Raw genomic sequence first — 20,895 nt, 5'->3', positions numbered from 1 at the left:
ATAATCATGTATAGGACAAACACTGAACCTCACTCAGTTCCCTAGCTCCCTAGACTGTTACTCGGTATATCATATATATAATTTCGGGTACTGGTTAGGACTCTGGCTCACTACACATTGGGAGACCGATCATTGAAATTCTTAATCAACTTCATTGACTAACTTCTAATTTCATTATATGTCACTGTAAATGCCAAATACATACATTATTCAGGTTTTGTATGTCATATAAATTAGTTTGCTGAATCATACATGTTTCTCTCCTGGTACTTTAAGCAGGATTGTAGGCTAGCTGGTAGAAAATTTTAAATCATTAACCACCTAAAAGCCATTAGACTTAAATTGTATATTTAGAATCTCAAATAAAGTATGAACAAAAACAGTAATGTCAGCTACATACATTTGAAGAAGAAAATGGCTTAGAGTTTGTCCACTATCACAAATGTGTCATCATTTCCACTAAGGGAACACAATGTGAGTAGATGCTCCGTGTTTTTTCTGGTACATTTTAGGAACTTTTAGGGAGCAAAAGTTTCAGTGTACTAGAAGGATTTTGTGATGGAGAGTGCCCTTAAAATGGCCAACTCCCTAAATTGTACACTGTCTACTGAAACAGGGACTGAGACTCAACCAAAGTTGCATTTCTGGAACATATAATTTTTGGAAAATGCACCCAGATGAATGGATCTTGAAATATCTATAACATCCTTGAATAATCTTACATTCAGTCATTCATTCTTTCGAGCATTCATTTTCAAAAGCCATTTATATTCTGGTCATTGTCGTGGTAGATCTAGAGCAAGATATATTTCTGCCATCCTATACCACACCTGGTCTGAATCCTTACATCCCTTTATACACTCTCCCAGTTTCAACAGAGACATCACTTGCAAGTACTCACGAGTCGTTTTTGTGAACATGATAATGATTTGTTGTAGAATAAAAGCACATTTTGATTTTAATCAAACCATCATTGTCGCATTGTATGCGCAGAAACACACAATTTTGCCCTCAAGTTTAGAGAAGAAGGTAAAAAAAAAAAAAAGATGGAACAGTACAGGCGCTCACTATTGCGCAGGAAGTACCGCTCCCTTGCGCTTCTAATGGTGGAGCAGTATTTGGCAAATAGGAGGGCGAAAGGGAGGGGGAAGTCTCGGCCGCAGTTGAGCTCATCAAAACTGCTGCTGCTGGATACAGAAAGCGGGAGAGGAAAATCTTCCGTAGCCTGCTATAAATTCATTTTTTTTTTTTTTTTTAAGGGGGTAAGCTGACATATCACCAAACACGTTTATTGCTTCGTGAGAATTGTGAAATACACCGACACACGGCTTTCGAGCGACACTGTAAGGCTGAGTGCAGGCTTTTCTTTTTCCTCTCCAGACATTTTTTTTGTTATCATTTGAAATGTGGTTCTTGTCAGACGGGCAGCGTCGCATTTTTTCCCCCTACAGTCCCTCCTTTGTTCGGCTGCTGCGGGGATTGTAAATAATAGCCCAGGAAACATGGCTGACATCGTTCCCTGCTTACAGAGCTAGCTCTCTGGCTAACATTTGTGAAATTTTTTTCTACATGTGTAGGTTTTGCAGTTTGCATGGCTACGGCCCTTTTCAAATGTGTGGCGAGCCTTATTTTGTGTTCTCCTGGGATAATCACGACCTCTGCAGTCGATAAAGGTTAGCTGAGGTATTCGCTTGTGCACGTTTATCTTTTTTAACTTAGCATATTTTGGAGAGGAGAATGGTCGAGTTGCGCTGTATATCTATAGCCTTTTTTTCTTTAAAGCTGGTATTTTATTCGTAAATTGCACGGAATGATAAAAGTGACTTGTGTGCAGCTGTCATCGAGGCAAAGAAACATCTTTTCTCTCATTAATTGTTACGTTGTGCGTGTATATATTTGTGTTAGCATACTGAAATGATATTGTTGCAATAATATTGTCACGTTATGTATACGCTTATGTATATAGCCAGCTTGGATGTGTGTATTTGGTTGTGTATATACATTTATAACGGTCCGTTCGATTGGTTTTTAAAAAAGGATTTAAATTTACACGATTGTCGTCATCAAAATGCAAAGGTACAGTTTTTTAGATTTGCTTGGCAGCTCGCTCTCTAACCTTTTACTTTTGAATGCATTTTGCAGAAAGGTGATCCGGTTAGCTGATCGCTGCTCAGTGTCTCTCACTGTCCTGTAGCTCATTTGAAATGTAAAGTCTCAGGCTGAAACCTCATCAGGCCGAAATAATGGGTTCAGATTGCACCCCGAGTTACAGACGAGGCATGAATCAGTGGAACGAAGCGTGTTGTGTGTGTGTGTGTGTGTGTGTGTGTGTGTGGAAGGGGGCGGGGGCCGCCACGCCACTTCATTTGTATTTGTGCTGAACGGGTTTGTAGGGCACCTTTACAGCCCTAATGGATCAATTAGGAGTAATGTTCACCTTCATGTAACAAAAGCCAACTGTACCAGCTGCCAATAACGTCCCCTTTTGTTTGTTCCGAGGCCTAATGGATTTTCCCAGTTGGTCCGAAAATTTGATCAGAAATGCAATTTTTTAATGCATACCAATACCGGAGTATGTTGTTTGTGTCTACAAGTCTTGTTTGTCTACTTAATCGTTTTCAATGTGCTCTAGAACAGCAGACCACAACCTTTTTTGCATCACTGTTTGTTTTCAAGAAATTTTTGCACAGACCTACTGTGGCCCTTGGCCCATTGGGGGTCCTGAGAGGTGTTCGTATATATTGTCATTCTCAATAATGTGCATGTTTTATTATACATATTACATGGTTTCATTATTATACACCAAAACAAGTGTGGGAACTTGGCATAGGTGGACGTTTTTTGTTGTTGTTGGCGTTTTATTAATAGTGCTGCAGACTGCGAAAGTCATTAAAATTGAAATATAATAAAAATTATAAAGGTTTAATTTTGTTCTGATCTCTGGCCCGGTACAGTGGGTTGGGCACTGGGCTGTGGACCCCTGCTCTAGAATGTGTGCCCTGTCCCCTCCTTAGGGGCATGCTTCTCTCTCTACACACAAGGCAATATTTTCTGCAGAAAACCAATGCAAACATAGGCAGAGGTGATATGATATGAACGTCACGCACCAATGTTTAAAACGTACCATCTGTTTCTGTACACGGCGACGTCTCAAACCAGACAGCTTCCTTTTTAATGTCGACGTTATGTTCTGTTAAAATCTGATAAATAAAATTAGGAAATGCAACACAGCTTTTATTGGCATTCCATCTGTCTCCATTTTATATTTCCTAAAGCGGGCATGTCATGATGTGTCAATCTTCTATTGGTCACATGACTTCACGTGACACAAATTTGCTGGACAAAATTGACCAGAAATTTTGGTACGTAACGAGATTTCTTTGTATTGAGTTTGCTTTCTGGTCTCGAGCATTTGAATGCATACCAATGGAAGTCATTCGAATGGAAAGTGTAGAGGGTCCTCTCCATTAGTCTTTCCGTCTACGTTTTCACATCATGCCTTGTTAGATCAAAATGGTTAGTCTTCATTCCAACATGGCATTTGTGCAAGATGGTGGTTACATGGCTTGTGTTGCATGTTTTACCAACTTTGTGCCACAGCATTGCAATATTGGCCCGAACAGAAGCACAGCTCTGTCTTTTTCAATCAGTAAGAAAATTGTATGTCGTACCTCTCAAATGCCGAGATACCTCTGTTACTGTCAGCATGTGATCTCAACTATTCTCCAAAAAGTTTTAGCATTTCTGAACGTTTAATTCTAGGGTCTCATTCTCGTTAAAATATACAGGCGTGGGTGAATCTGACTGTGTGTGAGATTCTTCGTAGTTTAAAAAAGGCTCTCATTAAACTCTTGGCTTCTCTCTATCTTTAGTCAGATTGCTAAGATACTGTCAGGAGTGTTTACGTTTGGCGGAGGTGTGGTGCATCGCAATGAAAGCTATTGGCTGTTGTCTAAATCAATCATTCAAGAACTTCAACATGCGGTCACTCTGGCTTCCTGTTTTCAAAAAGAAATTCATTAGCATCAGGACATTTCATTTGAACTTCAGAGCAGGAAAACTTTGTGATTAGGCGAAGTGGTAGCATAGTGGTTAAGATGTTGCACTTCAAGTTGGAAGGTCATTAATTCAAGTCCAAGCAGCACCATGGAGCCATTCTTCTTAACTCTCAACTGCTCAGTTGTATAAATGAGACAGTTGTAATCACTGGATAAAGGCATCTGCCAAATGGCATAAATGTATCACCAGAAACCCTCATCAGTAAGATATGAAGAATACTGAGATTACAGAACAAATAAATTAACTAATAATAGAATACGAAAAATGTCGCTAGATATGTCAAATCCCTGATATGGTTTTTACATATCACAGTGATATGGTTTATAGGATTTTAAAATGTAATTTAAGAGCGAGAAATATACATTTTTATAGTTTTATAAATTACGTCATAGAAATAGGAATGTTTTTGTTCGTTTTTTTGTACCCTACTGCTTATAAACATTGCATTAAGGATAAGCCAAGAGTTACTGACTAACAGCAGTGTAATCACATGCTAACAGGCTTGTGTTCAACCTCAATTTTAAAAGCAACAGAATTAGGAATAGATCTGAAGAAGTAATGAGTTCATCTGAAAGGGTCTGGCAATGAGAGACCAGGTTTAAGAGCAGCTCACAGTAACAGACTTACTCTGGTTTCCTTTAATTAAGGTGATCAAACAGAGGAATAAAATAATGCATCATTCAATTTCTATCTCAAGTATATATTTTTTTTACTTCCCCATTGTCTATTTGCTCATTGAGAGAACTGCTTATCTTTTCCTCTTTTTGTTGTTGTTGTTTCTTTTTTTTTTTTTGTTAACCAACTGAGGTTGGTTAATAATGTTAGATGAGGATAAGGAACCCTAAAGGTTTGACTAAATATGACTGTAGCTTTCAGTAGCAGAACTGGTCCTGAAAGCATTGTGATGCAATTTTCTTTTGGATGCAAGAAACTGGGTGATTTTTTTTTTTTTTTTAACAAAAATAAATTTTTTGTTAAGTTATTGTTCTATGTAACTAGTTTGTCTCAGCGCTGCATGCTGGAACAACTCTGGTAAAAAAATGGCAATTTTTAAACTTTGTTGATTTTCTTTTGCTTTCATGTATAGCAGTCTTTAACTTATTGATGATATCCGTTTCTCTCTTCTTACTTATTCTCTTTACTTACTTTTGTCTTTCGTGATTGATGTCATGATCCCTATTTCAAGTTTAAAGTACCTCATGTTAAATGTAAGTATTTAATAATCTAAAAAGAAAATCCAAACATCTTGTACTGAGAAGAGACTTTTCAAGGAGTTTAAAATGTAAAATTCAAACACTAATTGTAATAGGAAAAGTAGTTATGTCACTGCACAAAAGATGCACTATTTTGCCAAAACTATTTGCTCGTCTGCCTTCACATGCAAATGAACTTGAGTAACATCCGATTCTTAATCGGGGGATTAATATGATGTTGGCCCACCCTTTGCAGCTATAACGGCTTCAACTCTTCAGGGAAAGCTTTCCACAAGGTTTTAGAGTGTGCTAATGGGACTTTTTGACCATTCATCCAGAAGTGCATTTGTTAGTTTAGACACTAATGTTGGACAAGAAGGCCTGGATCGCAGTCTCCACTCAATTCATCCCAAAGAAGTTCTATCAGGTTGAGTGCACGCCAGTCAAGTTCTTCCACACCAAACTCACTCATTCATGTCTTTATAGACCTTGGTTTGTACACTGATGTCAGTCATGTTGGAACAGAAACGGGCCGTCCCCAAACTGTTCCCACAAACTTGGGAATTGTCCAAAATGTCTTGGTACGCTGAAGCATTATAAGTGCCTTTCACTGGAATTTAGGGGCCGAGCCCAACTCCTGAGAAACAACCCCACGTCATATCCACCTCCACCAAACTTTACACTAGCAACCACCAAACCCAGACTCGTCCATCAGATTGCCAGACAATGAAGCGTGATTCGTCCAGACAACACGTCTCCACTGCTCTAGAGTCCGGTGGCGGCGTGCTTTGCACCACTGCATCTGATGCTTTGCATTGCACTTGGTGATATAAGGCTTGGATGCAGCTGTTAGACCATGGAAACCCATTCCATGAAGCTCTCTACGCACTGTTCTTGAGCTAATTTGAAGGCCTTAATGAAGTTTGGAGGTCTGTAGCTATTGCCCCTGCAGATGGTTGATGACCTCTGTGCACTATGTGTCTCAGCATCCTCTGACCCGCTCTGTGATTTTACATGGTCTAACACTGTTTCTGTCGTTCCCACTCGCTTCCACTTTGTTATAATACCACTAACAGTTGACTGTGGAATATTTAGTATTGAGGAAATTTTACGACTGGACTTATTGCACAGGTGACATATTGCCGCGGTACCACGCTCTTGAGAGTGACCCATTTTTTTTACAAATGTTTGTACACTTGTGGCAATGGAAGTGATTGGAACACCTGAAATCAGTGATTTGAATGGGTGAGTCAATACTTTTGCATTAATTTTTACAGTCCAAATATATACGCTATATTGCCAAATGTATTTCAACCGCACTAATTGTATTAACGCAGCACGCATTTCTGTTTGACTATTTTGTATAAAAAATATAAATAAGTACAGTGGTACCTTGACCTACGAGTTTAATTCGTTCCGTGGACGAGCGCGTATCTCAAATAGTTCGCACATCAAATCAGTCTTCCCCCATTGAAAATACTTAAAATGGCATTAATCCGTTCCAACCCTCAAAAAGACACCCTGTTTTTATGTTTCATGTTATTAAATTAGGAAAATACATTTCTAAATAACAAATCATATAAAAACATAATAGAAAGAGTATGTAAAGATATAATAAGGTTTTATTCAGTGTATTTACCTTGAAGATGAGACGACTTGACGAAGATGCCGGCGGAGGGGGGTGGGAGGTAGAGGCGATAAGCGGCTGAGGTGGGAAAACTCCCGTTTTTTTTGCTACTCTCTCTCACTACTGTACACTACATATCCCTAAACTTTAAATTTTTTACTTTTACTTCTTTGCTTATCTTATTTTTCGTCACAATCTTCGCTTTCTGGCTCCGTTTCGCCATCTAGCAGTGGCGTCTCGAGCTTGTACCTCAATTTTTGCTCGCGTAACAAAGCAAAAAATAGACTAAGTGACCGCTCGTAGCTCGGAAAACGCGTACATTAATGCACTCGTAGGTCAAGGTACCACTGTAAATATAAAGGAGGTGTAATTAAATCCTTCAATGCAACACATTTATTGACTGTCCCTTCTTTACCCGGATAAAAAAAAAATAAATAATAATAAAATAAAATACTTTTTAATAGCTAAATGTTTTATTGATGCGCAGAGTCTCACATCAAGCAGCAAAAGCCGCCATGACGCACACATCCGGCAATTAAAACAATTTGTGTGGAAACAGAGCAAACATTCACCAACACAATTTATTAGTAATATTTGTGATCATCAACATTTGAACAGTTAACATTTTTTAAACGATTTATTATATATAAAAATAAAATAAACCAAATTAATGCAATACACAGTTTTTATTATATTGATAAATTAAGTCAAATAAATTGGCACAAATTAAATTGTTAAAATAAATAAAAAAATTAATTAGTTTATATTTGTTAGGCCTCATTTGGGCAACCCAGGTGTGTGTGTGTGTGTGTGTATGTGTGTGTTTTACATTTACTATTTGTTTTTCTAAAGTTATGATCTTATCTGGTCTACATATTTCGGCACACTTTAACAAATGTCTTCATCCCTTTTCTTAAAGCTGTACATAAAACTCTAAAGAATCCATAATGCTAGCGTTACCCACTAGCCATTTCCTGGTGCGCGGCTAACGGCAAAAAAGTGAGTAAGAACAGCTGTATGTTGTGAAACCATGCAAAGCCACATGTCCTATTCATCATGTTCATGGCTTTTGTCTGCTTCACAGGACCATACAAATTTGTGTATCTTGTATTAAAGCAGTTAAAATTTGGTGCTTTGAATACAATTCTCTCATACTGACCACTGGATGTTTAACATGTCTCCTCATGGCAAAGAACTCTCTGAGGATTTGAGAATTATTTGAGAATTGTTGCTCTCCACAATGATGACCAAGGCTGAAAGATCAACACCCTGAAACTAAGTTACAATACAGTGGCCAGGGGTTTTCCAAGAAGGGTTCCACTAAGAACAGGTCTCACAAAGAAGTTGAGTCCTTGTGCTGTGCTTCGGGTGCAGAAGCTGCTTCTAAAAACAGACACATGAGTGCTGCCAGCATTGCTTTAGAGGTTGCAGAACGAGAAAGAAGCCTCTTCTGAAGCTGGCTCCCAAAAAAGTCTGCGAACAGTTTGCTAAAGACAATCTGTCCAGGAGCATGACTTCCTGGAACCATGTCTTCTCGTCTGATGAGACTAAAATAAACTTGTTTGGTCAGATGGTGTCCAGCATGTGTGGTCATGGCCTGGCGAGGAGAACCAAGAAAATTTTTTTGCCTACAATTAAGTATGGTGGTGGTAGCAAAATGGTCTGGGGCTGCATGTGTGCTGCTGGTTCTGAGAAGCTGTGGTTCATTGAGGGAAACATGGCTTCCAACATGTACTGTGACATTTTGAAGCAGAACATGACACCTTCCCTTCAGAAACTGGGCCTAACGGCAGTTTTTCAACATAACGACCCCAAACACACCACCAAAATGACAACTGCCTTGCTGAGGAAGGTGAAGGTGATTGAGTGACCAAATATATTTCCAGACCTAAGCCCTTTTGAGCAGCTGTGGGGATCCTTAAGTGGAAGGTGTAGAAGCACCATGTGTCATTGTGGAAGAGTGGAAGAGGATTCCAGCAGCAACCTGTGCAGTTCTGGTAAATTCCATGCCCAGGAGGTTTCAGGCTGTACTACATTTACATTTACATTTGCGGCATTTAGCAGACGCCCTTATCCAGAGCAACGTACAAAAGTGCTTTAAATCTCTAGTAATGAATAAATCTACACTGGTACGCAAGATTACAAACTTAATATAAATATAACTCGAATTCAACAAACTTGGAAAGTGCTAATTTAGGTATTTCAGGAAGAGGTAGGTCTTCAGTCGTCGCTTAAAGATAACCAGGGACTCTCCTGTACGGACATCTAGTTGAAGTTCATTCCACCACCTCGGTGCCAGAACAGAGAAGAGCCTTGAAGTGTACTTACCTCTCATTCTGAGAGAAGGTGGTACCAGTCGAGCAGTGCTGGAGGATCTCAGACAGCGTGGTGCAGTGCGAGATGTGATAGTCACTGAGGTAAGATGGTGCTGGTCCAATTTTGGCCTTGTAGGCAAGCATCAGTGTTTTGAATCTGATACGTGCAGCTACTGAAAGCCAGTGAAGGGAGCGCAGCAGTGGGGTGGTGTGGGAAAACTTGGGCTGATTGAACACAAGTCGTGCCGCTGCGTTTTGGATCATTTGCAGTGGACGAATAGCGTTCAGGGGGAGACCTGCCAGCAGAGAGTTGCAGTAGTCAAGTCTTGAAATGACAAGAGACTGAACAAGCACCTGGGAAGCCTGTATGGACAGAAATGGTTGCATCCTTCGGATGTTATAGAGAAGAAATCGACAAGAACGAGCAACATTAGCGACATGTGGGAAAAAAGACAGTTCATTGTCCATAGTTACCCCAAGGTTACGAGCAGTGGCTGAAGAGGAGAGCAGAGAGTCATGAAGTGTTATTTGGAGATCTTGACCTGGGGATGAATCACCTGGGATGACCAGCAGTTCTGTTTTGCTGGGGTTGAGTTTAGGTTGGTGAGCACTCATCCATAAAGATATGTCTGACATGCATGCTGAGATCCGAGCGGAAGCTGTGGTATCTGATGGAGGGAAAGAAAAGATCAGTTGAGTGTCATCTGCATAGCAGTGATAAGAAAACCCATGTAAGGATATGACTTCACCAATGGAGTGGGTATAGAGGGAGCAAAGGAGGGGACAAAGTACAGAGCCTTGTGGGACACCAGTGGTGAGTCTGCATGTGGCAGATGTGGATCCCTTCCAGGTAGGAAGCAAACCATTCCCATGCTGTTCCGCAGATACAAAGGCTCTTGAGGGTTGACAAAAGTGTCTTGTGGTTGACTGTGTCAAATGCTGCTGAAAGGTCCAGAAAGATAAGTACAGATGACAGCTTGGCTGACCGAGCAGCATGTAGTTTCTCAGAAACAGCCAAAAGTGCCGTCTCTGTGGAATGTGCCGCTTTGAACCCAGACTGGTTTGGATCATGGAGGTTGTTCTGTGAGAGATAGACAGACAGTTGGTTAAAAACAGTGCGTTCCAGAGATTTAGAAAGAAAGGAGAGAAGTGATACCGGTCTGTAGTTGTTGATGTCTGATGGATCCAGAGCAGGTTTCTTCAAGATAGGAATGACCCTTGCTTGCTTGAAGGTAGTTGGTACATAGCCAGATGTTAATGACCCATTGATGATTGTGGAGATGAAGGGCAGGAGATCTTGCGTGATGGTCTGGGGCGTAGTTGAAGGGATTGGATCCAGAGGACAGGTGGTGGGATTGCAAGATCGGATGACTTGCAGTATCTCATCTTCTGTTAAGGTTGAGAAGCTTGACAGAGACGTAGTGGATTGTTGGCTGTGTTGTGTAGTCATTGTTGGAGAGGAAGTGAAGGTCTGGCAGATTTTCTTAATCTTCTCATCATAGAAGGAGGCAAAGTCATTAGCAGTCAGGGAGGATGGAGCAGGTGCAGCAGGGGGGTTTAGTAGAGAAGAGAAGATGTTGTGAAGCTTACGAGGATCTTGTGCAGAGGCCTCAAGCTTTTCCTTGTAGAAGGCAGTTTTGGCAGAAGTCACCTCCAATGAAAATTTGGTCAGGAGTGCACGGTAAGATGAGAGGTCTACATCAAGTTGTGATTTTTTTCCACGTCCTCTCTGCAGATCTAAATTCTCGTCGATTACTGCGCAAAACTTCTGACAGCCACGGTGTGGGACAAGAAGTCTTCTTGGGTCTTGTAGTCAAGGGGCAAAGGAGGTTCATGGTTGAGGAAAGAGATGAGAGGAAGGAGTCCGTAGCAAAATCTAAGGGTAGAGAGGAAAGAGTACATGAAGTTACAGAGGAGGGAGAGATAGAGTGAAGGTTAGGACGGATAAGAGAGACATGTAAATTATTTTTAGGTTGAATAGGAAGAGTGATTAAAAAGGAAACCAGGGGATGATCAGAGATTGGAAGTGGAGTGGCAGTCATGTCTGTAGCTGGTGTAGGGCGGGTAAAAACCAGGTCCAGGACATTTCCTCCCTTGTGTGTTGGAGGGCAGCTGTTAAATGTACTATATACCAATGGTGCTTACACAAAATATTGACACTTTGGACACAGTTTTGACATGTTCACTTAGGGTGTACTCACTTTTGTTTGCCAGCTATTTTGACAATAATGGCTGTAGGTTCAGTTATTTTTTTAAAGGACATTAAATCTATATTGCTATACAAGCTGCGCAGTGACTACTATAAAATATACCCGTAAAGTTTTTTATTAGTATTGTCCTTTGAGTGAGAAATGTGAGGAGTGTACTCACTTTTGTGAGAGAATATATAAAATAGGCTTGATTAAAAAACAAAAAAGAGCAAAAAAATAGAAAAGAAAATATGCATTGGCGTACAAATTTGCATAAACATTCGCTGAAAACAACAACAGTGACTAAAATTGTAATCGCTTGCTGCTGCAGTTATTTGCTGCTTGTTTGTCCGCAACGGTTTCTTTGAGTCGAGGTCACGCCATAACAGATCCAGTGCGACTGTCCTGAAGTTAACAAACAGTTTACACAATAACACTTCATTAAACTGTACCATTTTCACATGATGAGGATTATACAGTTTTTGCTCACCTTGCTAATGTTTCGCCTTCATCCGTTGACACCAGAGTGTTTTCTTATCATGTGCTCCTGCATCGCTGAATTACTTCTATCCTACACAAGCGCCGCTTTGCATAACTTGCAAGTTCTTTGTTGAGTTTAATATAAAATGCTCTGATGACTTGGGACGCACACCTTTTTCTGCTGCCGCTTGACCTGTACTCTGCGGCATTCCGCAAGCGGCTGTGTTATCTTGCCGTCACGCTAACCCGTAACTTGAGGAGCCCCACTAATCGATAACAGCATTCGTTGACGTTGAATTTCAATATGGATTTTAGCGATTAGTTGTTGCAGCCCTAATATTTATAACCCTGATTTGTAACCAATAAGCCAAGTAACATTTTACATTGATGCATATGTGATCAACATTTCACAGAATGTTTGGAAGATCAAGAGTGTTGTAGGAAATGCTCTTCAATGAGTTTACATCAGTCCAATTAAAAGTCAGTTTTTAAACTTGGAATGCAATCAGAGACATCTGCTCTGCATTATGGCTGAAAGTTTTGAGATTAATTCTCTTTAGCTTGTATGTAGGCTGATTCAACTCACTTGGGCTTCATGTACAAAATAATAAAGCTGGCAGAGAACCACTGTGGTATTCCTTTCAACGTTTAAAATTCTAAATCTGCTTTTCATTTTCTCTCTTTTTTTTTCTTTTTTTTTTTATAGGTTTTACAAGCCCTTGTAACAAAAGTAAAAGACTGGATTCCTGCCATCACCTGCCAGAGCCCTGAGTGGGCTGCTGACACCAGATTGGATGATTGGATTGTCTGCCAACAATTTTTTTCCTCTTTCACCCTATTTTCACTACACCCATTTTTTAATCATTTGAAAGATTTGAATTTATATTTTCACCCTAGTTTGGCAGCAAGGCTGCTCCCCTACATCCAGATGAATGAAGACCCCATTCGGGAAGAACGCAGGCCAGAGATCCAGAGCTGATTCAGGTAATCGAAACACAAGGTTTTGTGTGTGTGTGTGTGTGTGTGTGTGTGTGTGTGTGTGTGTGTGTGTGTGTGTGTGTGTGTGTGTGTTTGTGTGTGTTTGTGTGTGTTTGTGTGTGTTTGTGTGTGTGTGTGTGTGTGTGTGTGTGTGTACATGAAACCGCTCAAAAGCCTGTTTTTAATAACATTTTATCTGTGCATGATTTGACGGTTTAAGGACATGCCGGTGTGTCTGCAAATATGATGAAGAAAAAGAATTCCCACAAGTAAGTTGTGTCCCTTTTATTTTTTCCTTTGGAAATCCGATTTACCATGTAAATTAGTCACACTGACTTTGTTCATACTCCTTGTTGACTGCTTTTTGTCGTGACCTGGTTGAGTCAGAACAGAATTTAAAGGCAAAACTAAACTGATTTATTCCCATGTCGACTTATTGGTGTTCGCTTGATTTGGCTGTGAACTAAATCTATCCAGGTCACAGTGGATTTTCATAGTGTACACAGAACACTTCTCAAATTATGCCAGAAAGCGGTTTTTGCATTAACTTGCTGTACAGTCATTTCCATGTTTATTTATACAGAAAACACAAAAGCACTGTGGGGCCAACCAAAGTGTCCCAGCCCCGGCGAAACATAGTGGGCTGCCGCATCCAGCACATCTGGAAAGAGGGCAGTGGAGCAGCGTCCCAGTGGAAGGGTACAGTGTTAGACCAAGTGCCGGTCAACCCATCCCTCTATCTAATCAAGTACGATGGGTTCGACTGCGTATATGGTCTGGAGCTGCACAAGGATGAGAGGGTGCAGGGGTTGGAAGTCCTGCCGGACCGTGTAGGTACGCCTTGATTTTCTTTTTGTATATTTTTTACCATACATATTGAATCGGTATGTAGCCAAATACAAACCCATTGTGAGTAAACAGCTACCACCCTCTGAACAGATAGAGTGCCCTCCACTAATGGTGGCACCAAAAATGTTGGGACAGTGGGGAAATTGTAAATAAAAACAATGTTTTGATTTGCAAATCTCATAAACCCATCTTTTATTTACAATAGAACACAGAAAACATATCAAATGTTTAAATTGAGGAAAAAGAAGAAAAAATTCCACACGTATCAAACATTTGGGATACGGCAGCAATAGGCTGGGAATGTAAGCGTTATGCAAATGAAACAGCTGTAGAGGAATATTGCAATTCATTAAGTTAATTGGCAACAGGTCCGTAACATGATAGGGTATAAGAAGAGTATCTTAGATGCTGATTTAAATTTGGCTTTGTAGTTTTAAACCAGAAATGAACCAGAAAGATTTATCAGAAAATAATACAGGCAGAGTTAATACCAAATAAAAAAAATAAAAAAAATCTTTTATACCAATTATCAACGTTACTTTAAAAGTAAAATGTTTTCATGTCTGTCACTAGATGGTGGTAGAGGATTGTTTGTATATCCAATATTTTTGTTAGCATGGTGTCTATTATGTTCTTTGTAAAAAAAAAAAAAAAAAGGGTAATAAATTTTCATATTTTTTTGTAGCTACTTGGCAAAATTCACCCAGACGTGTTTGCCGCATTTTCAAAGAAAATCACAGATGTATCACAGAATTACAGATGTATCATTTTAAGTATGTAATTACAAAATTATACATAATTTATGCAGCTGCATTAAGAACTGTTTTGATAGATGTACATTATGAAGTTAGAAACTAGAACTTTTATTTAAGTTCTGTGTAAATATTTTGGTGTTAATGTCTAAACAGAACACATTTCATGGTGATGTAACAGACCTGAACTCTGTAACTAAAACACACTACGTGCTCCTGGATTGCACCGTTTTTTACATATTATACCACAGCATGAATGCTGACTTGATTCATTTTGATTCTCCAAAAAATTTTGATTTAATCTTATTGATTAGATTTGTTGTAGATTTGAAAAGACTCTTTACATTTCTGAAACAAACAATATATTTGTTTGGTTAAAACTTGCTATGAACAGTGGTGTAATATTGTTATTGTACCAAATGAGAAATAACTACATTTTATAACTTGTCTCAAAAACAAAATCTCAGGCATGGTGAAATTATTCTATAAAACATATAGAGCTCGGTAACAGTGCGTAAGCCATCAATTTAACCCAAAATACATCTCCAAAGTCAGTTTAAACACACCCAAGTTCTCTGATCACCTTTTTGAGCATTGTAGATTGCAGCAGTGCAGGTCTGGTGTCATTTAAAAGCTACTGAAGAATTGGTGCAGCCTTATGTATTCTGCCTGTAGGTCGTTATGAGTTCTGGTGTTAAAACTTAAATATACAGCTACTATGCACATTGATATTTGTGCATTTTGATGAATCATTACATAATAAATATTGCATGCTAACATAAGCACTAAAACTTATTCTGACAGATCCAAAAATTTCCATTCAATTTGAGTAAAAATGCATTTATGAATCCAGGTTGTTGATTTTTCTTCTTTACTCATCCTTGCACCAGCTTCCACGCGCATCAGCGACGCACATCTGGCTGACACGATGATAGGCAAGGCGGTGGAGCACATGTTCGAAACGGAGGAAGGCTCAAAGGATGAGTGGCGGGGCATGGTGTTGGCCCGTGCACCAATTATGAACACATGGTTTTATATCACTTATGAAAAGGACCCGGTCCTCTACATGTATCAGCTGCTCGACGACTACAAAGACGGAGACCTGAGGATCATGCCAGATTCGAGTGAGTTTGGTTCAAGATATTTAAGCATACAGGAGGCCAGGAGAGAGGATGCCAAAAAGAGACAAAGGATAAAGTCTATTATATAAAAAGCAATACTGACAGAATCTAAAGGAAGGAAAGAGCACAGCGGAGTAGGAGGAAAGAATTTCATATATTCGTAACCTTTTTCAAATATGGGCAAAATCTGTATGGAGTTAAAATAGGATATGAAGAACATGTGCACCATTCGTCAGCGCTCTTAAAACCAGAGGCACTCTTCCTCTCCATTTGCAAATTCCTGGCGCTAAATATTGTTTTGCCTTTTACTTTTTCAGACGATTCTCCCCCGGCAGAGCGCGAGCCCGGAGAGGTGGTGGACAGCCTTGTGGGCAAGCAAGTGGAGTACGCTAAAGAGGATGGCTCCAAACGGACTGGCATGGTCATACACCAGGTGGAGGCAAAGCCCTCTGTCTATTTCATCAAGTTTGATGACGACTTTCACATTTATGTGTACGATTTGGTGAAAACGTCGTAGGCAGGAGAACGGAGGAGGCCCAGGAGGAGACTGACTTCAGATGTGATCCACAAACTTGCTGCCAAAAGTCCTCATGGAGCGTTTCTTTGCACCATCTTTAACGGAGATGCGGTGATGGATATTTCACTGGAGCCTTCGATTGCCACTAGTTAAGTGTCTTTATTTCTCGTTTCCACACGATGGGATAGGTGTTGTTTTTGACATGTTATTCCCTAAACAAAAGTAGCTACAATGTTCATATTGTTTTTTTTTTGTTTGTTTGTTTTTTTTTTTTTTTTTTTAAGTGTTGTTCATTCCTGTTGAAAAACAGGCGTACATCATTTCCACTTGGGAGAATCGGGAGGTCGGCCTCCAGTTCTCACTTTTGAATCGGGCACTTTTGATGGCTGAGAGCCTTTACTCAGCCTTTAATCGCTGAAAATTTCACTCACTTTGATGCAGTTCATTATAGCACACAGCAGTGAGGATTGAAAATCTCAGTTGCTCCCACCAAATTACATGCTACAAATTTTTACTCATCTGTTTGATAGATGATGCATATTTGTAGTTGTTGCTCACCAGCTTATTTCATACTGTGCTGTTTGCTTGTTTTTGTTTGTTTGTTTGTTTTTGTTGGGTTTTTTTTAAAGATAAATTTCACATTATTCCATGATCTGTTTCTGTTGTAAGCACTAATTTTATTTGGCCTCTGACATATTGGAGCACTTATTTATCAAAATTTAGCCACTGGTCTGAAAGCCATTTTACATGCATTCATTTTGGGGGGGAAAATAGTGAACAGAATTGATTCTATCGTTCTTGTGATATTCGGCTATGGCACATGGATGCCTTCGTAACTGTGTTTTAAACGTGTTTTGCGATTTGTATTGCGTGCTATTCGTGGATTGCTCCCTACCATCTTCATTTTATTATGCAGTGTATTTCATTTCACCACAGCACAGTTAGATTTTACACTTTGTTTGTAATTGTTTCCAAACGAATATGCCTGGGGGATTGGGGTGGGGGGGTCTTAATTGGCCAAATATTCCAAAACGATTCAATTTTCTTGGTAGTAATACTAAGAAAAAACTGCAATAAATAATAGAAGTGTTCAGGTAGTGTTTCGCAACTCATTTGAATCATATCTGATAGAAACAAATTTTAGCTTCTTACACAGTTAGCCTTTTGAGATTGTTTTTTTTTTTTTTTTTTTTTTTTTTTTTTTTTTTTTTTACAGTTGAAATGTATGTGCCTCGCTGTAAATGATCGTCTGCGTTTCATATCTGTCTTTTATACGTCCCTGAGAGAGCTGTGTGTCTGATGACCTGGGGGGATTTTCTCTCCTCAGGAATGTTGCAATGTTTCAAGCAACACATAGCAGCCACACATGTTAGTCATTACCTCATGTCTTTTTTTTTTCTTTTTTCTTTTTCATCCATTCAACCAGCTAGACCTGTTCTGTTCATTTTAAACAGTGTTCACTTACTTGCAGTCCAAAAACACAGTATACAAAATAACAAATTTAATTGAATAAGGGCACGGAGAGAACACTCTCAATTCTAATATACACAACGGCGTTATTTCAACCATAAGCAGTGGAAATGATGTCACAGCTGTTTAACCGTACAACCTTAATGCATAGCTTACCAAAAAAAAAACACAAGCATAAAACAAAAAGAACTGCTGTTCATTAAACCATTGTGATTCATAATCAATATCGGGGAAGACTAAGAGAAAAGAAACCTTGTATACACCTTCAGTAACCGTTGCAGCTTTGCGTACATTTCAGACTTGTTTCAGCAGTGGCATACGAACGTGTCATTATGCAAAACGGACGCTCAATTGGACAGTTCGGCCTTTTTCTTTACAACTTACCTACTGTAGTATTGTACCGTGTTTGATGTCCGGTCAACGTGGGAAAATTCAAACGGAGAAAAAAAAAATTTATGAATGCTAGGCCATTCTTTTTTTGCATGATACGAGTAGAGTTGTAAGTGTATGTCAGTGTGTGATGCATGTGTACCCGTCTTTTCTTTCAGTTCTTCGTTTCCTAAAAGGGAAAAAAAAAAAAAAGCTTACTGTGTTTAACAGTTGTGGGGGGGGGGGGGGTCTTTTTTTTTTTTCTTTCTCACCCATTTCTAAAAATGAAAGTATTTTATTTTCTAGTAAGCTCTAGCAGATCAAATGCACTGGTGTTTTAATGTGGAGTGCCAAGTAAAAGGCAAGGTACCAGTGTTACACAGCATTTGAGGGATCATATCTACTCGTAAACACGTAAAACTGTACACATCCGGTATATTAGTATGGGAAATATTTGAGGAAAAATTATTTCAAGAATCCATTTGTTGAGTTGTGTAGGTGTATGCTTGTGTGTTGTGCGATCGAGTTTTGTGTGGGTGAAATTTCATACTATCATACATATCTAATTCAACTTGGTAAGAAGTTAAGAAAAAAGGAAAGTGTTTTTTTTTTGTTTTTTTTGTTTTTTTAAGTATTTTTTCCCCTCCCTCTGCTCAGTGCAAACATTGAGAGAAGAATACAAAATCATTATTATGGTCCCTTTGAGATGCTGATGCTCTTTGATTACTTTGTTTAAAAAAGGTAAAAGGAAAAAAAGTGCAATTTGGTGATCGTCACAAAAACATGTATAGATTTCATTTTCTTCGCTTCTATGGCTTCTATTGAACAGCGTTTTTCTTTTTCTAAACATTGTAGATAGTTCATTTTATTTGCATTTAGAAGTATAAACACATTTTAAACCTGTTACTTAATTCTGTAAGTAATTTTTATAATTATTATGTAAGTCTATCCTTATAAGATAAAAAAATAAAACTTCATGTGAAATTCGACGTGGCTACTTTTTTTTTTTTTTTTTTTTTTTTTTTTAAATGTTGATGTTATGTATTTGTGCAGAGCAATCCTTTGAAACGTTCATATTACATTGAGAGGGAAAATTATTTTTATGATCATTTTCACATCAAATCTTGGAGGTGTTTTAATTGATAGATCCAGCTCTCACCGGTCATTTTTAAAGAGTTTGTAAATTCAACTGTGCAAAATACATGTTGTTGCCAAGATCTTGGGGTATTCTGGGAATTTCTGGATGCTAGGTCTGGGGATCAAGAAGTCTTACCCTGAACATGACCCCCACCCGGAATGGCAGTAAAGGAATGCTAAGCATATAAATACTATATTGATGAATATGTTTCAGGTAACCCTAACTGATGCAGTGACTCTTCTCATTTGTTGAAAATGTTGAAGATATCTATTCTGTGGTTGTGACAAAGATGTTACTTTAGGGTATTAGGTTAAAATTTTTGGCCTGCAGAAAACAACTACTGAAACTACTAAATTTGGTCTAGAACTGTCTAATGCATTATTAACACCTTCATCTTTGATGAAGAAATGTGGTCGGGGAAAAAATGTGAACGGTTGCGATCTGAGATCACAAACTTTTGGTGAAATTAAATCGGGGAGCGAAGAAAACCAATGGAACCCGCATCCATGTTTAATAATAAAACTAAGTGCAAGAGAATTCAAGGTTTGGTATTAAACATCTGTGTAGTCCTAAGGAAACCAGATATCAGTGAAAGTAATCGGAAAAACGACTTCAGTTTGCTAGGGAGCATAAAGATTGCACTCTGGGTCATCGGGTTCAAACTGTGAAAATGTGGTTTTAGGAGTCATCTTAACCCCATTGAGAATCTTCTGTATGTGCTGAAGACTCGGGTTCTCTAATTTCCCTCTCATCAAAACAAGATCTTGAAAAATCAATGCAACTCTGGGTGGAAATAAATATTGTAAAATTGCATATATAATCTAATAGTAACAATGCCATGGCCTTGATTTCTACACTTTGGCACAGTCAATTGGTACCGGGCCGCACAGAAACAAATACGTAGCTTCCGTTTTATTAATCAGATTCTGAACAATGTTTTATTTTGGAAAATTACCGGATTCTCTCCGCCACATCTGTCTATGACTCACTCTTAATGCATGTGTCTTACCTACATCTGCTACCTCCTTAAAGGGGCTGCTTCGGCCGCTAACACATAATATATTACCGCTAAAGTCAAACCCCCCTTAGGGAGCAAAATGAACAAAAAACAACACGGTAGGTTCACGTTTACTTTTATATTTAGAAAATGCCAGTTTTTATGCCGGTCGTATTTATCCGCCACACCTTAAAGGCCGGTCCATGAAAATATTCTTACATTAAATCGGTCCGTGGCGCAAAAAAGGTCGGAGACCGCTGCGCAAAAAAGGCACTACGATTTCCCTTTACTGGAAGTAAGGGGCCTAGCCCAACTCCTGAAGAACAGCCCTGTACCATTATCCCTCTTCCACTAAACTTGACAGTTGGCATACAGTCAGGGAGGTTACATTCACCTGGAATCTGGCAGCCAACCCTTGAGTTGCCCATCTATTTGCCAAACAAATAATTTGGATTAGTCACTCCACAGAACACATTTCTACTGTTCCAGAGTCCAGTGGTGGCACACTTTACACCACTTGATGCGAATCTTGCATGCAGTTACTTCGGCCATGGAAACCCATTCCATGAAGCTCCCACTGTTTTTGTTCAGCTATTAATGCTTGTGAAAGTCTGGAACTTTTCACAAATCAACAGAGCACTGGCGACTTTGAGGCACCATGCACCCCGGTAGTCCATGACCCTGATCTGTGACTGACTGTGGTCTACTGCTTTGTCGCATAGGTGTTGCTATTCCTAAATGTTTTTCCTTTCCAATAAGATCTTTGTGGAATATCTGTAAGGGATAAAATTTCACAAACTGACTTGGGAAAACATCACAGTACCATGGTTGAATTCACATT

At 39.1% G+C, this 20,895-nt stretch overlaps 1 protein-coding gene and 1 long non-coding RNA gene across 6 annotated transcripts in view; one reads left to right on the top strand and one right to left on the bottom strand.

Annotated features, from left to right (window-relative positions):
- LOC310741514 overlaps positions 1-20,895 on the bottom strand; it is a 128,920-nt gene that overhangs the window by 58,048 nt on the left and 49,977 nt on the right. The gene's annotated exons all lie outside the window — the stretch shown is intronic.
- spina (spindlin a) lies at positions 1,126-18,908 on the top strand. 5 transcript variants are annotated; one of them, XM_083569422.1, is made up of 6 exons: positions 1,126-1,262; positions 12,570-12,847; positions 13,062-13,110; positions 13,425-13,675; positions 15,333-15,566; positions 15,881-18,908. In XM_083569422.1, the coding sequence occupies exons 2-6, from the start codon at positions 12,796-12,798 to the stop codon at positions 16,078-16,080; spliced, it is 786 nt and encodes a 261-aa protein (XP_083425548.1). In that variant the 5' UTR covers positions 1,126-1,262; positions 12,570-12,795; the 3' UTR covers positions 16,081-18,908. The 5 variants fall into 5 exon arrangements, with proteins under 5 accessions (XP_083425548.1, XP_083425549.1, XP_083425550.1 ...); XM_083569423.1 differs by having other exon boundaries at positions 1,132-1,343; XM_083569424.1 differs by lacking the exon at positions 1,126-1,262 and adding an exon at positions 1,341-1,683.

This window comes from Silurus aristotelis, assembly GCF_946808225.1.
Source record: "Silurus aristotelis genome assembly, chromosome: 18".
Classification (NCBI taxonomy): domain Eukaryota; kingdom Metazoa; phylum Chordata; class Actinopteri; order Siluriformes; family Siluridae; genus Silurus; species Silurus aristotelis.
This window is presented reverse-complemented; position numbering and strand designations above follow the sequence as displayed.

Bases quoted from the DNA above. Each gene is read 5' to 3' on its own strand.
- spina (XM_083569422.1), top strand. From the start codon at position 12,796: ATGAAGACCCCATTCGGGAAGAACGCAGGCCAGAGATCCAGAGCTGAT. The intron at 12,848-13,061 runs GTAATCGAAACA...TGACGGTTTAAG, and splicing joins GAGATCCAGAGCTGATTCAG to GACATGCCGGTGTGTCTGCA. The intron at 13,111-13,424 runs GTAAGTTGTGTC...TTATTTATACAG, and splicing joins AAGAAAAAGAATTCCCACAA to AAAACACAAAAGCACTGTGG.